The following is a 17616-nucleotide window of genomic DNA, read 5'->3' on the forward strand; positions in this document are numbered from 1 at the left end:
CATTGACAAAAAGAAATGATAAATATCACAGGATTTCTGCTGCAAGTTTACACAATGCTGTCACAGGCACTCATGTTGATTTTTTAATATACTTGAGTCAAGCAGATACAATGTAGATCAATTTGTAGAGAACTTGTACAGACAGTGCACTTATTGATTACTTGCAGAAGAGACCCTCCGATGCAAAAATGAAGATTTCAAATATGCCACCAGGGAAGGGTGTGGTGTAAAACATGAGGGTGAAATACCATGGCTCAACCAGACCTTCTAATTCATCCGTAGCTTGACCACCAGATTGGACTATAAACAATACCACCATTGCATCAGTCTTTGTTAAGTACTTCCAAAATAAGCTTTGGGACAAATTTCCAGGCTCCAAGTGTAATGTGACAGTGTGTTGTGCTTGATGTGTCAAATCAATTGAACAATTTAACTATTCGGTGGGTAGGAGAACCTCAACACAGGTTTTGAAATGTAAAATAACATCATTTGCAGATGAACTGCTTGCCTTAAATCTGTGATCAATCATTTCTTTTCCTTCTGTCTTTCCTCCGTTGAGTCACCTTTTAACAATGACACTGATATGCATCTCCCACATTTGCTCTGCAAATGGAGATCAATCTAAACTTGCCAGCTTTGCATAATTTGCTCAAACACACAACAGTGCACAAACCCAAAGATAACTCACAATATGGCACAGTGCATTGAAAGCGTCATGCAGGATTCCATTCCTTACATATACACTACTGTATGCAATGCACTGTGACAGGATAGCTGTGTCCCAAAGGGTTTTATTAAGGAGTTTTTATTTTCTGTCAAAATTGTGCATTCAACAAGTCATGTCTCCCAGACCATTCACAAAAGTATGTGTATAATCATGACAAAAAAATAAACAAATTTGAAGTCTTATTTGCGGGGTCATGTTTTGAATACTGACTATTTGCAAGAAAAACAGTCACAACTTTGCCATACAATTTCCATCAGCAAAGCTTGTAAGTTTCCCTACAATTGTACCACACTGCATTTTTTAGTATACTTGCTAGGAAAATAGAATGTGATCCAAAAGCACTCATGCACTGCAGTCTCAAAACAATGTGACATACAGCAGGTTTACCCCATGGCACACAAAAGTTAAGGTCCTATTCTTGAAGATCTGGTTGATGCCCTTTTCTATACACAGACAGACAGGCAGACACACACACACGCACACACACACACACACACACACACACACAGAGTGCTAAGAATGAAACACACAGGTATTCACGGTTCAGTGAACACACTGAAAAAATTTGTCCGTTCCCCACTGAACTTAAAACATGCTGCAACAATGACTGACTAAAAACAGAAGGTGGGGTAACAGTCGGGCTGAATGAAAGGTGGACTCAGTGGCTGGTATGGTATTGTGGAATGGGAATTCGGAAGAGGTGTTTCTATATTTTGTATAAAAAGATATCACAGAAACTGGCTGGACTCAGTTTCTGCGATCATCAAATTTTTATACTCTAGTCTGGTATCAGGGTTGGAAGCAAGCAAACACTCATGCTTCTGCTACAGTGCTTTTCTTACACTGAAAAAGCACTATAATGCAAGCAGATTACTACACACTGATTTTAAAAGAATATTAACTCTTTCAACTCAGGTATGAAATTAAAATAAGAATGTACATTGGTGAAATATCTATGCCAGGTTTTTTTTTTCCCCCATCTGCACTTTCACTCTTTGACTTTAATTCAAGTCGTCTGAATCAAAAAATAATTTTTACAACAAATGCTTGACTGGTGTTGTATCTTACAAACCTCACCTCCAATGAGAGTGATGCAAGAAGGGCATGCTACCACTTAATTGTGGCATCCAAAATAAACACTCATGAACGTAAATTCCTTTTATCACCTTCTAGATATCTGTGCTGAAATTTAAAGAAAAAAAATGTGAGTGGTATATATGAATTATTAATATGCATGTGCATACACAATTGTGAAATTGTCAGAAAAAAACAAAAATACATTGGAAAAAAAACCTACGAAAAAAAAAAAACTCAGCTTAAATATTTCCACCAAAGTTAAACCTCTGTACTAAATCCAGCAGGAATGATCCCACTCATAGGAATGAGGACAGAAGTTGTCTTTTCACAGAAGAAAAGAGGCATTAAACAGATAAAAACACATAAAATCATTTAAAATGATTCAAAACCTCGCTGAAATTTTTGATGACTGTGCAAATACAATGGCGTAGGCAGCGAACATAACCTTCATACTCTTCTTTACACAATTCTCCATTGATATCATCAAACAAGAGGACCAACACTAAAAACTAGGGTCAGATGACTTTAATAGTTGCCTCATGAAAAATTACTAACCATAATGACAAAGACACACATTTTTTTTTATTATGTGATCAAACTTTTGATATTAAGCAGTGGCGCAATGAGGAATATTCTATTTTGCGTATGCGAAGCTTGCTCTTTGGTTCATTCTTCTCTTCATCTCAGGGTGAGCATCAGCAGAGAACTGAATACCAGCGATCTGATAGATATGGAAGGAAGCATTACTAGCATGCACAACTATTAGTGTTGGTCCTCTTTTAACCCTTTTCCTTGCTTAGTTTTAACAGCATATTTCCCTGGCTAAGAATAAATATATATATATATGCTTAATCTTTTTTTTTTTCATGCTTTTGATAACATATTTTACTTGTTTTCCTCTGGTTCTTGGAGGGTATGCCATTGGGCGATTGGTCGCCGTGGCGACGCCAGCATGTCGCTCCAGTGACGGAGTCCCGCCCCCGTGGCATTGCATCCAAGCACCACTTTGCCGATAGGTTCGCTGCTGCCCATGCGATCATAGTCCACAACAGTCACCACCAATGTCACTTTCTGCAAAGGAAATAAGGAAAAAAAAAAAAGAAAGACACAATGATGAAATTACCTACCTATCTGTGTGGGGTTTTTTTTTAATCTAAAGATGTCCAACTTGCACAAGACCACAGGAACTTCTTTGATATTATTGAAGGCAAAATACAGTCTTTTTGCAGTCATGGAATCTATGTGTTGATTTCTTCAGTTAATTTCTCATCGCTTTCAGTCAGATTAGAAACTGAATTGGGAGTAAGGGTCTTAATCCCAAAGTAATTTCTGACCTCTTTGAGTCAGAACAGTAACTTAATTGGGTCAAATGTCTCAATCAAGCAGTGAAAACTGTTTATCAGATGACCGGCTCGATCTTTACCTGTATCTGTTCAAATGGCACCTCAAATCCAAAGGATTCGTTGTAGTAAGGATTCAGTGTCCTCTTCTTGATGGTGGTCTTCTTCTTCTTTATCCTTTTGTTGTTCATGTAGAGAGAAATCTTCACATACGGATCTGGGGATACACACAAGATACATATTTAATAGTCAAATACAGAGGCAAAATAGCCTTGTAAATAGCCATGAACTGTGCTGCACTAGTATGTTTACAACAAACTCTTAAAGACAAGTTTGACCATAAAACCATACAACACTTCCTTATTCTTTATCTATCTACCAGAATTATCCCCTTTTCCAACAATGAAGTGGAAGACAAAATATGTACATGAATAACGTGCCATGCACTGTGTATCAGAATAAGACATAATTCATTTCAGTGTCATCTTGGGTAAGATGGAAGTTAAAATGTACTAAATTTAAAACTGCTTTGTGTACAATTAGGACATATCACACCATCAAATACCATCATTACCTAGCATTTGTGCATGTGTGTTTGGCTTCATCTTCAGCTTGGTTACAACAAATCCAAGATATTACTGCTAAAGTCTCCATTTCCCTCTTTTTAAGTCTCTACATTAGCAAAAGTGGTACATCCTGCACTTTTGGTTTCATTATCAATTAGCCATTTGCACAGAATTATTTTCACAGATGGTGAGAATCAATGAACTACTGTATACGCCGAATATATTGCGAGGTTTTTATTTTCACGAATTTCGCAAGTCGGGTGCTATTCGCGAAATTAAAGACACACGAAAATTCTCTAATTCCGATATGAATGTGATGCACATGTATACATTTCTTCGTTCAGTACAGTACTCCACGATCACGAATTTAACCACTCGCGAAATCATCGGGAAGTTCCGCTTCACAAAAAATTAGACTTGCTAAATATATGTGGTATACAGTATAAATGTAATGTCTTGGGTGAGAACTCTCTCATGTCGATGTGGATTGCTGTACAAATTAATTTTGTCTACTCTTAATTTTCCCTTAACCCAGTGAACTCAGCTTTTGTCATTACTATCAAATGAAATCAAAGTGCTATTTAACCCACACACAATGAGTTTGTTTCCATCAGGCATGCAGGTATGTGTACAGTTTGTGGAAAGAACAGACCTGAGAGACCACCAACGTCCATTTTCTTGAGGTTTTTGGCCTCCAGGATGACAACGGTCAGCTTTCCTGCGGTTGGAACGTAGCGTAATGAGAAGCAAATGTCTCCCAGTTCAGACTTGCCCTGCAAAAGGTGAAAAGGTTTCACTCATTAGCTAGGTATTGAGGCCACACTTTATATATGCAGCTTACTTCGTGCAACAACAAAGACCGTAAAGCTCACTTTTACCTGTAATGTATGTAATTCAGACTATTATATTTGTCGTTGTGCACGTAGGGATTTCAGTGGTTATATGATTTTATTTGATAATTTGATTAGCAAAAAGTAATATACACAGAAGTATCGATGTGTAGTTTTTATAACACTGATGACTGTATATCAACCTAAAATACGTAAGCAATTAGCCTCCAATTACTTTTGACATCAGTAGAAGTTATCAGCACCTCCATAGCCTTGATCATAGACAATACAACAATTGCAATTACGTGAACACCTACCTTATTACATACAGTCATCTGCTTTAATCCTCATTTCTTCCTCACACACACACAAAAAAAATCAGGTTTTTATTTCTTTACTTTCATGCTCTTTATTACAATAGAAGCAGCATTATTTAGAACATGGCCTTGATGTCTGCGAGTGTTACTATGCAATGATTTCAATTATCATCTGCAAATAGTATTTAGAATATTTTAGAGGTGCATCCATTTGGATTCAGTAACATTAAATAAGCTTTAAACATATTATTAGGTGATACGCTATCAGCGTATCACCTATTGTGTTTGCTAAAATCTTCCTTTTTTTCATTCTTCTTTCTTTCTGGAGAATTTTGTGTCGTCTATATCTCAACAATGACATGACACAATAACATGAAATTTTCAGTCAACATATCTCATGACAATATCTAGCGAAAATCACATTTTCATGATGATAACATATCTCTGATGTCATCTAGGCGCCATTTTGTGATTTTTAGACAATGCCACTTGATCGATCATAACTTCATAACTAAATGTCATTTCTTCATCAATTTTGCTAGACAGAAATTTCAAGTCATGCTTAATCGTCCTGTACAAAGCTAATTCCCAAAGTCGTCATGACGCGCGTGTACAAAAAAATTTAAAATGCTCAAATCGACTTCCCGACCGGTTTTCTCGAAGTTTCAGATAATTCTAAGCGTTTCAAAAAAATTCCGCGCGTACGCATCCGTCCGCGCGTTTTCGCGCGCACAGGGCGTAAGCAACATGAAAATGCACTTTTTTTCGACTGATTTGGATTCCTGATACATCCAGTGACAATATCCTTTGATTTCCGATCTATTTTGACCAATAACAAAGAAACGCACTTGTGTCAAAGTTCAAATTCCCCGCGCGCATCTATGTGCAATTATAGTGAAAAAACATGTCTTTGTTTATTTCGACATAGCTCTTTAAAATGTCCAGCAACTCTATGTTTGTATTGCATATTAAAAAAGCATATGAATTGTAAATAACATTTCAAGTATCAATAATGCCAGGAAAACTCGGTGACGTCATCATATCTTCATCTGAAATAAAAAAAGTGGAATTAAATTTTTGAGGTACTGTTTCTGACATTCAGTTGCCTATATCTCGGATGTTTTAGCTCAATATTACCCCAATATTTGGATATGTTGAACTTTGAACAATTACCTTTCAAGTCCATATTTTTGTCTTGTAACTTGATGACATCATACTGAAAATTGTGATTAAAGGCAAGGTATCAAAATCAGCCCACTTTACGTGTTATGTCTATGGGACGTATTTAAGTTTTCCCCAGTTGATCCATCCAACACCTTGCTAGATAGAAATGGCATAGCGCCATCAGTCATTACAAGGCCCCATTGCCGTCTAGCAGTATAATACATGTTCACGCGGGCACTTTTGTTGTGTGGGCATTGACGTTTTTCCCCTGTTATATCTATAGATTGTTTTTTTGCCTTATCATATCCGTGGATGTTCCATGGCCGAGTGATTTAGAGTAACGGTTTCGCATGAACGCATTTGAGGGATCGACGCTCGTAGGACACTTTTGTTTTTTAATTACTTTTCTTTTAACTCTTTTTAGATAACGTTTCATATTCAATAGCAAGTGTCCTCTAAGCAACAAGTAATCTCCTGTTTTAGTCTTAGTTCAAAGTATTTCTAATTTTTGTTTCTTATTTTTCCCATTGCTATAGACGTGTGTATAAACTTTAGTTGAATTCAATTTATTTAATAAGGGAAGACCAGCTTTATATAAAAAACAAGGCATCAGCAATATTGTGTCTCACCCACTTGCGAAAATAACCAGAAATATATTTTTTATATAATATATGACACCTCAAATGACCTTTGACCTTACCATGTCACCCCTGATGGCAACATAATATGCAGGTCCCCCAAGTGCATCTACAACCCAAGTTTGGTTGAAAAGGGAGCGATGGTTGTAAAGTTATCTATCATAGGGGAGTCTTGCAGGTAAACTTTGACGTATGACCTCAAATGACCTTTGACCTTATCATGTGACCTCTTACGGCACCATAACATGAAGGTACCCCAGTGCATCCATCACCCAAGTTTGATCGCCATTGTAGCAACATGTCGAGTTACGTGTGATAAGAGAGTCTTGCAAGTAAACTTTAACGTATGACCCAAAATGACCTTTGACCTTATCCTGTGACCTCCAATGGCACCATAACATGAAGGTACCCCCAGTGCATCTATGACCCAAGTTAGGTTGTAATCCAAGCTACTTATGTGAAGTTATTTGTCAAAAGAGTCTTGCAAGTAAACTTTAACGTATGACCTCAAATGACCTTTGACCTTATCATGTGACCCCTTACGGCACCATAACATGAAGGTACCCCCAGTGCATCCATCACCCAAGTTTGATCGCCATTGTAGCAACATGTGTCGAGTTACGTGTGATAAGAGAGTCTTGCGAGTAAACTTTAACGTTTGACCTCAAATGACTTTTGACCTGATCCTGTGACCTCCAACGGCACCATAACATGAAGGTACCCCAAGTACATCTATGACCCTAGTTAGGTTGTAATCCAAGCAACTTATGTGAAGTTATTTGTCAAAAGAGAGTCTTGCACATACTCTTTAATAAATGACCTCAAATGACCTTTGACATCATCACATGGCCTCCGACAACACCATAACATGAAGATACTCCTATTGCTTCTATCACGCAAGTGTGGCTGCCATTGCTGTAACAGTTGCCAAGTTATGCATCATAAGAGAGTCTTGCAGGTAAACTTTAAAATTTGTGACAAAAAACTGTATCACAATCTGTAAACCTATTCCTTTTATTTCACAACGCTTCATATTTTGTGAATTAGTGCAGTTGTAAATCTTGCTTGCAGCGTTTATGGTAAATTACATCTGCATGTGAAACGAAGTAAAAACAGGGAACGTTTTGGATTCAATATATGTAATACTAGAAATGTCGCTATGGCGACTGATTGCCTCCGCCATAATGCATGATTCTCCCAATAGGTGTACAGTATAATGTCTTCACAATGTGAGATAACAGTTTTTGCATACCTGGCAAAATATTGAAATGACAGGTTTTGTTAGAAATATCTTGAATGTTCACTTTCCTTAAAACTACATTTGCTATAATTGTCTATTAAAGAGTGCAGGTACATGTATTTGGGGAATTGAGGATTTTTACTTGACTTCTGACTGACCCTTTTATAAGTTTATGCATTGAGTAATTTTCAAGGTATAAAGAAAGAGTGTAATCACAGTATAAAATAGGGGTTTTTTTTGCATTTAAACCTGGCCTTGACCCTTAACCTTTGACCTTTAACCTTCTGGCAGGAAATTTCCAAGAGAATCTCCATTAGGTAATACAAGTATATTAAGTTTTAAAGATAAAAATGCAAGCATTGCATATACTAGTATGTGAGGGAAATAGTAAAATTTTGATGAGTTGACCTTGACCTTTGACCCCCTGACTATTGACCCATGACCCCTAAATTCCCTAGATAATCCCTGCCAGTCAGTACATGCGTATGTACCAAGTTCCATGAAGATACATTGAACCATTTGTGAGAAAAAAGAAATTGTAACATTTTCACCTAATCTTTGACCTTTTGACCTTTGACCTTATGACATGAAAACTCTCTCTGGAGAATCTTTATGCAGTAGTATATATGTCTACACTAAGTTTCAAGAAAGTACCTTTGGGCATTGCATGGATATGGGGAAATAGCAACATATTTTGCATTTGACCTTGACCTTTTGACCTTTGACCTCTTGCCAATGTCACTAAAATCTACTCAACTAATTGCCGTGTCATACATCATCCTTGGACCAAGTTTGGTGAAAGCTGCTTCATCCAGTTTTGAGTTATCACATAAAAAGATAAATTTTAGGATTTGACCTTGATCTTCGACCTTTGACCTGTCTGATTTCACTCAAAAATTTATTGTCCCCACGATACATCATCCTTGGACAAAGTTTGGTGTAATTTGCTTGATCCAGTCTACAGTTATCGCATAAACAGATACAACTTCATGATTTGACCTTTGGCCGATTTCACCCAAAATCTAATCAAGTAATTGCCCCATCATACTTTATCCTTGGACCAAGTTTGGTAAAATTCCAGTCAATATTACTCAAGTTATCGCGTAAATGGATGCGGACGTACGTATGGACGTATGGACGGACAACCCCAAAACATAATGCCACCAGCACCACTTCGTGGCGGAGGCATAAAAATCTGTGGTTTGGGCCGTGTCTTGTACACGAGTGTCCTGAAACATTCATGGTTTATTGAATTGCTGACCTCGACATCGAAATTGTGTGCTCATAGTCTATGCTGAAATATATTGGCATCATCATTACTTCTTCCACTACCTTTTTCATGGTCGCTAACTCTCATTCGTATTGCCTAATGCATTTGTATTCGTGTCTTGGCTGTATACCTGGTGGCAGTCGGTAAACACTGTACATTTTGATTTTAAACCACAAACACGTCCATTCGTATGCAAATGAGTAAACTTCTCTCGTAACTCTGTGATATGAGCGAGACGCTATACACCTGGCCTAGAGTCAATTAATTCAGTTCTCATTCCCACTCAAGTTGGGTTATGTTAGTGTAAACATTCACATCTGCAGTATAACAAAACAAAACGCAGCGAAAAGGGAAGAGAAATGACAGGCCTGTCTGCAACTCCGTTATTTGGTCGAACAATAACAACCTGAAATTTCAAAGAGATGAGCGAGACGCTATACACCTTGCCTAGAGTTAATTAATTCTGTTCTCATCCCTACTCAAGTTGTGATATGTAAATGTAGACATTCCCAACTACAGTATAACAAAAACAAACGTAGATAAAAGGAAAGAGAAAATGAAAGGTGGCAAGGGGAAAACTGCATAAGGGCAATCTATAACCTTCTGTGTGACAAATGAAGCAAATGTATTAGACTTTCTGGAGCTAAGATAAAAGGGATGAAAGGGAAGAGAAACATAGACAGGCTTTATTTTGCTGGAGAGGGATCTCGTGCCACATGAGTGGAAGGTATACACTGTTTAGCATTAGTAAAGAGCTCTTTCATGCCACACCATGCCAAGTATAGTGTTTGAAGGGATTCTGTGTCGTTCTGCCTATGAAAAGGCAAAACTTTATTTTTTGTCATACCTGTTTTCTCTATGAGTAGCCGTAAGTGATGGGTGTTGTTGGCATCTGGGCAGTAAAGAACCGAGTATCATGCTATAATCCCCCTGAGTTAGGTGCCAAGCGTTCAGTTTGATATATCTTTCTTCTTTATGAAGTTAATAACTGCTGATGGAATTACAGAATTATGTTATGACACGTTTCACTCAAAGCTTATAAAGCAAAGTTTATGCCCTATACAAGTAATGGTGCAAGAGTACTACCATTGATTTTAGATGCGAAATTATGGTATGGCTATATGTAAGGGCGTCATTGATTTGGAATTAATGAGACAATATGCTTAGCACTCCTTCCACTTCTAACTGTCCCCTTTGAATATGTGTCACGGGTGATCGTCATGATTTATCTTTTTACGTATAAGCTTACGTTCAGTTAGTTAGATGGTTAAAGGCGCTGTCTCTTTCGCCGGAGCCGTACGTTTGGGCCCGTGAATTTTCGAATAATTAACCTCATAGGATGCAAAGCAAGAATATTTTTTCTTTTGCCTTTTTTTCTTTGATTGAGGTAATGCCATTTTTGTCCAGGTATAAATCACATTGTCATGTAAACCCACATACTCGCTCTATATCCCTTTGTTTTGTATTGGATGCTTCATTGCTTTTACTGCTGGTAAATCTCACAGGCTTGTATATAGCTGTATGAACTCTCTCAACTGATCATATTAAATTATGATATCAAGATTAGAGGTAGTCATATGGGTTATGTATATATGGGTCAAAGGTCATATTTCAAAAGGCTAATGTTAAAGTCAAGATGGTTATCAAAACACTTAATTGTCATGTTTAATTTGTTCATGTCGAGGATCACTTGGTAAATGCACTGTACGTACTCAAAAAGCCTGTAAATCGACTTAGTCGCACACGCACGGAATTTCCAATTAGTTTGTGTGACAGAAAAAAAAAGAGATCTGAATAATGTAGGTCAAAATAAAATCCTCTGCACATCTCAATATAACTTCAAGGCGCTATATCACATTCTTTTCTTTGTCCGATCACAGATGACCGACATCTGATGACCCCAAGCGTATCACCTAACTCGTCTTCAGTGTGACGAGTTTCATATCTCGTTTATTGGGAGTGAAGGTGCCCTTGCGGTTCTGAATTATGGCAGAGTTTTTTTTTTTTTTCTTTTTTTCCATTCATTTTCCATCATGCTGTTGCTTTAAGGAGCTGTGCTTTTCCAGCATAAAATTAATCATGAATATTGCATGCAGACCTTAAAGTGAACAACAGGGCATTCCCCCCTCAAATTACTAATACCTCATCTTCTTAGCAGGTGCTCTTTTTCTTTTCCTTCACTGCACTCTCCCCCCCCCCCCAACTACTTTTCTCTTCAAATGTTGACATTTTTTATGTGCTTCTGTTTCTGTTGTTGTAATTTTTTTTTTTGAGAGGGAAAGCAAAAACCAAACAATATGTACAATAGTTATAATGCAGATTCGATTTTTGTTGCCACATTATTCTGATTCCGGATCTTTTCATGATTCAATTCCAATGTTTCCATATTCAGACGAGGCTGTTAGGAAAGCCTGTGTTTTAGTTTACTGCCAGCGAAATTTCGGATTAACACAATGGCTCCACGACAGTTATAGTTTTTTTACTCTGAAGGTTTGTAAATCTGAAGATAGGTGTAAGTTCTGATTCATCCAGGTATCGTTCAATAAAGGTACAAAATTAAATCAATTCATCTGGACTTACTGTTTTGATTTCAAGAACGGTTTTCATGTCCATTCCTGGATGCTTCATTTGATGGCGGGAAGGTGTCATTGCCAACCGGCGCAGACGCACTTCCGACGTTACTGTTCAGAGTCAGGTTGAAGAATTCTCCGGAGGACAGAGCTGCACACACGCGAGAGGATGTTGCCGCAGTCCCCACCCTTATTAATTTAAGGGAGGGGTTTTCAGAGTTGATGCAGATGGCTTCCCAGACCTCCCTCTCGAACCACCGAGGCTCCTCGTCTAAGATGCGCACGTCTTTGCCATTGAAGTTGTGTTTGAAGCCGTCTACGTCAACTCTGAAAACCCCTCCCTTATTAAGGGTGGGGGACTGTGGCGCAACCTAGATCTCGAGTGTACAGCTCTGTCATCCAGAGAATTCCTCGATGACTGACTTCGAACATTAAGTCGTTAGTGCGTCTGAGCAAATTGGCAATGACACCTTCACACCATTAAATCAGCTTCGCACGGGGTTCCCCACCCCATATCCACCCCCAAGGTGTATACCTGCCCATAATTCATCCATCTTCAGCCCTGACAAGCACGAGGAAATTCCTGGCAAGAACCCTGCTGTAATATTCTTGAAAACTTAAGATGATGAGGATATTCTATACATGTATAGCTATTCTTTGCAGATATACATTGCCCACATTTGTTACAAGGAAAGCAAGCAGTTACAAGTTTGTTTTTTTTGTGAATGTTTGACTTTTGAGACCATACTTGAATTTCTGGTTGCTGGTTCAATACTCACCTCACCCCCTGGGACCTCTGCACTCTGCAGATCGCGCCACTCCTCCACAACACTCCCGAGGTCAACTTGGCTCAGCTTCACCTTGACCTCCCCAATAATGTCATGGCGCGAGAACCGGTCAAAATCGTAGATGGCAAAGACCAGAGTCTTGCTTGACACCTCACTGTATGGCACCTGGTGTTTATAGATAAAACAGGCTTGCAAAGTAGATAAAATACTTTCGCACTGTTCTCAACTAATGCCCACTGATTTTCACAATTCTTCTTCTCAAAGATTCTGTAAGCTCTTACTGTAAGCAAGCTGTGATAGCATTGGTAGATAAATGATATTCATGTCACTCTTGATAATACTGTTGAACACTATGATGTATACTTTCATCTCTAAACCTACACTGTCTGGATGACAAACAATTTTCAAGTTTCAAGTTTATTTATTCATTTGTCTTTCTTCCAACAATAAGCAATATAACAATAACATAACAATAACATTGACACTTTCTTTCAGGAGTATATAGGAACAACAACTAACACTAAAATTTTTTCAAATACATAAATATATAATTACATGTGTATGTGAAATGATAAGAAAGGGTAACAAAATTTTAAGAAAGGCAAACGAGGAGACCTTAATGAAGCATAGCTTGCAAGATAAGGTCCCTCATGAATAAAAGAGAGAAAAAAAAATACATGTATATATATATATATGTATACATAGTGGGAAAAAAAATAACAAAAAATACACAATCTCAAACGAAAACAGGGAATAAACAAGGGAGGCTATGTGCAATGGGGTGAAGGGAGATTATTTACATAAAACAAGGGTAGGAATGAAGGGAGGGGTGAAAAGGAAAGATAAAGAGAGGGTTATGTGAGACGATAAAATACATACACAAATACACACACCCAACAAAAAACAAAACAAAACACAAAAAAAACCAAAAAAACAAAACAAAACATAACAAAACAAAACAAAACATGAAAAGAAGACAACTGGGTTTCAATAATATTACACACTGATACTTTCTTTCTTTTTTAAAGGGAAGTCTGACATAAAAGTATATGCATCTGTAATGTAACATACAGGACTTACTTTCAGTTATTGACATTAACATTGTTTTAACGACATCACGAATCAACACTATAAGTATTTAAAAGATGAGACTTAAGCCTACGCTTGAAGGCTGATTTACTTGAAATATGTTTAATGCTTGCATCAAGCGAATTCCAAAACCTGGATCCAGTATGTACTAGTGTTTTAAGAGTAAATTGTGTCCTTGCACGGGGTAAGTGCAATCCTGAAGCCTGCCTTGTGTTATATCTATGAATATCACTATTAACAAGTTGTCATTCATGGGTAAGTGCTCTTCTACAACTAATGAGAACAAAAGAAAAGTTTAACAAAATAAGAAATATGAATTTGCAAAAATAAACCATTGATCTCTATAATGTTTTTGTAGTCCCAAAGATAAAGAGAGCCCAAAAATGTTGGAAAAAAATGAAGAATCTTCTGTCAAATCCAAGTTTAAATGACATCTTAGAAAAGCAATATTTACAAAAATGGTAGAAATTATTTGAATTGTTATTTCAAATTAGAAAAACTGAAAATAATGTTTGGTTCTTAAATTTGTCTCCTGAATTCTAAAAGTCCTAAATGAGTCCCATTAGGATACCTCGAACGGTTTTTAAATTACACTGTCCACAAAATTGATTACCGGTACGGACAGACTTAAGGACAGACAACCCGAACACATAATGCCTCTGGCGACACTTTTTGCCGGAGGCATAAAAAGTTTACGCACAACAGACAATGAGTGATCGTAATAGCTCACCTCCAAAGGCTACGGCTATATGACCTTTGACCCTTGACCTTTGACCCCTTTGACATCTGGTAATACACCAAGTTTCAAGAAAATACCTTGGAATATCGCATAGACATTGGGGAGATAGTGAAACTCTAGGAATTTGACCTTGGCCTCTGACCTTGAGCACGTGCAATCAAAAGTTGATAGGCACAGCTTCGTCCACTCATACATATGTTAGGTTTCATTTGGGTACCTCTAACTGTTCTTAAGTTACACTTCCCACAAATTCGATTATGGACAAATGGGCAACCAAAACAAAAAAACACAATGCCTCCAGCGACACTTCGTGGTGGAAACATTAAAAAAAGATGTACACTATATAAATAAACAAATAAATTGATTAATACAGCCACACAGTTGAACCCTGTATAAAACTTTTATCCTACCTTGAATGTGAAGGTCTCGTTGAAGACAGGATTGAGTGTCTTTCTGTGGACTTTGGTTTCATATTTCTTCTTCTTGTCAGGCAGGAGGTAGACCTTGACATATGGGTCTGAAGTACCAGAGAAGTCCATGCCAGGCAGCTCAGAGGCTTGCATGACTCCAACATTGAGCTGTCAGCATTACACAAACAAGAGATGTGCAAATTAAGAGACAAAGACTTGAGATTTCCGAACACAGTACTGCTTTGCATCATATTGTACATTTTGTGCACTGTCAACATGGAATCTTATCATGGTGTGGACATTTGCGACAATTTCATACTGACATTACTCAAGTGACCTACATAATTAAAACAAAGATGCAAACATTTGGAGAGATATTGGGTTTTGCACAATAATCATTTCTACCCAATTACAAACTGGCATAGTTGACTCAATTTGTACCAGTACTTTAATTCGACACCAGTATTAAATCAAAATTCATGCTAGAGATAACTCTGACTGCTAAAATGTATATGTACAATAGTTCCATTCAAAAAATATCAATTTCCAAATTTTGATGTAATATGTAAATACAGAAATTACTCCAGTTTTTCATACTGACCAGGTATAACAATACTGAATCACCTCTGTTTCAAGAATGTTTGTTTGCAAGAGAACACCATCTCACTACTGAACCCTCAAGTCACAAAGTGGCACTCAAACATAGGATACAGATATCATGCTGTTGTAAGACAACAGATATCATGCTGTTGTAAGACAACAGCAATAAAATGAGTACAAAAATTCTCTCTCAAAACAAACATATGGCATACGCAAACACCAATATTTCTTGAGGAAGAGAGGTTAGTGGCAACACCTTGTCGCTCTGTGTTTGTAGTCATTGAAAGAACTATTGCATGGTGAAAGAAGGTTTTAGAAAGAGAAGAGTGGAATTCGAAGAGGGAAGCGACATAGGGAGAGCATAAGGAAAGCAAATAATGACAATTGAGAGGCAACGGTTCACTGGAAGTTGAAGTTGTACTAGTGGAGTTAGAGAATAGGAGACAGGGACGGTTAAAAAGAAGAATAGAGTGAGAATCAGGTAAAGGGGTCGGAAGTCAGTGAGAAGAGGAAGAAAGGAGGGAGAGAGAGTAGAAGGTAGGAAAATCACAGAGATAAGAGAAGCAAAGAAGATGTGTCATTCCGAACAATATATTACAAAAACGAGGTGAGAGATGACAGAAGTTGGTTATCAACGTGGACTGTGACATGCAGAATCAAAACTACAATATTAAGTGAGAAGAGGGGTCAGGGGTTGGGTGGATCTAGGAAGGATCATTCCTCTGGAAAAAGCTGTGGAAGAGAAAGAAAAGTGTAGTCCTGAAAAGGACTCCTGTGGAAGAGGAAGAGTGGGAGAGAAGACAAAGTAATTAGTCCCTGTAAAACTGCAAGGTGGTGAGGTGGTTCTGGACGAAAGGACCATTAAATTGTCAGGAAGTAAGAAATAGAAAGAGAAAGGGATAGAGATACATGTAGGTCAAGGAGATGTAATAGTCTATACACTAATAGAAGGAAATGGAGAATCATGAGAATTACAAAGCAAAGCTCAAAAGATCTACAATAGTATAAAGAATGACTAAGATTCTATAAGTATTTGACATTTCAGGCAGATTGACTGTCCTTCATCATAAGTGAGGTGTAACCTAAGTGGAGGTGATTCATGTACAGAGAGTACGGATCTTAAAGGATTATGTCTTGCTACTACACCCATCGCTGGTTCCAACAGACGCTTACAATGATGCAGATCATCCACAGCACAGACGTCTGCCCTATCTATTCCTTATATGGTTCCGCATTCTGCAGACAACCCACCAACACCTGTGCTAATGCTCCAAACATCCATTATGCTCTTCAATTAGAATGCTCCTTTCCCTCAACAGAACACCTGGATGTCATCAAACACCACAATGCACTACCATGCACATGAACATCCCGTTGCCTTGTCTACTTTGGGCAATGATCTCCATAGAGGTCTGCACTCTCCATACAACTCACCTCCATTTAGATTATGCTTCACGTCTGATGAAGGACAGTCAATTTACCTGCAATGTTCAGTGTCTTAGTCATTCTTTATACTAGATCTCTAGAACTTTGCTCAGTCGTTTTCACATATCTCTACTTCTTTCCAGGTGATTAACTGTTCTTTGTCAGACAGGAGGTATTAAATTAGGCTTGGACATTCCACTAGAGTTGATTCAGTGAGGATAAAATGCCCTAAAGCCGCCTGTTCATCATCTTTGGGTTGATTTCTGCGCAAACACCAACATGCACGCATGCCGTGCAAAATACTGTATTTCACAGCAAAGATGGTTTAGAGCGGAGCTTCGGGCGCGCTATCATTTTGTTTTGCAGTTGAGTTTGCCGCTAGGCCATCAGTTGTACATCGACTGATGTCATCCAAAAGGGAGCCGAAATCATAGCTGTTTCTCGGTCAGGAAAGCAAAAAGAATACGGCTTTTTGGTTCTGTCTGATTAAGCCTTCGGGTATCTAAAATGCCATATATATTGACATTGTTCATGCTCTTAGCTTTCTATTGATGTATGATTTGCCATATTTCAGAAATTTCAACAGGTAGTCAGTTTAACATAGTAAACTGTATGCACAGCGCGCGCCTCATACCACTTCTGCAGGGATCTAAACGTTAGTGACCACTCATTCAGAGTTTAGATCGAGCACGATACAACTCCTGAACCTCTTACAGCAAACCTCGCTACCTCATTTACAGCACCATGCACACTTCAAACACAGAGCCAACATTTTTTCCCTTGTGCAACTATCTACATTTACTATGTCTCTCTTCCACTTTCCTGA

General features: G+C 37.9%; 1 protein-coding gene across 3 annotated transcripts in view; it reads right to left on the minus strand.

The window, feature by feature from the left end:
- Nucleotides 1–1268: 1268 nt before the first annotated feature.
- The window catches only part of LOC139731433 (synaptotagmin-1-like), a 106850-nt gene continuing 90502 nt past the window's right edge, over nucleotides 1269–17616 (minus strand). For all 3 annotated transcript variants that reach the window (XM_071642315.1, XM_071642317.1, XM_071642316.1), the window contains exons 5-9: nucleotides 14766–14933; nucleotides 12519–12692; nucleotides 4363–4483; nucleotides 3228–3361; nucleotides 1269–2875 (exon numbers count right to left, since the gene is read on the minus strand). In XM_071642315.1, the coding sequence (XP_071498416.1) occupies nucleotides 2690–2875; nucleotides 3228–3361; nucleotides 4363–4483; nucleotides 12519–12692; nucleotides 14766–14933 (783 nt within the window). In that variant the 3' untranslated portion in view covers nucleotides 1269–2689. The remainder of the gene's footprint in view (nucleotides 2876–3227; nucleotides 3362–4362; nucleotides 4484–12518; nucleotides 12693–14765; nucleotides 14934–17616) is intronic.

The sequence above is a fragment of the Diadema antillarum genome, unplaced genomic scaffold (assembly GCF_040938485.1).
Source record: "Diadema antillarum isolate AM-2024a unplaced genomic scaffold, OU_Dant_1.0 seq00000371_RagTag, whole genome shotgun sequence".
NCBI classification, from domain to species: Eukaryota; Metazoa; Echinodermata; class Echinoidea; order Diadematoida; family Diadematidae; genus Diadema; species Diadema antillarum.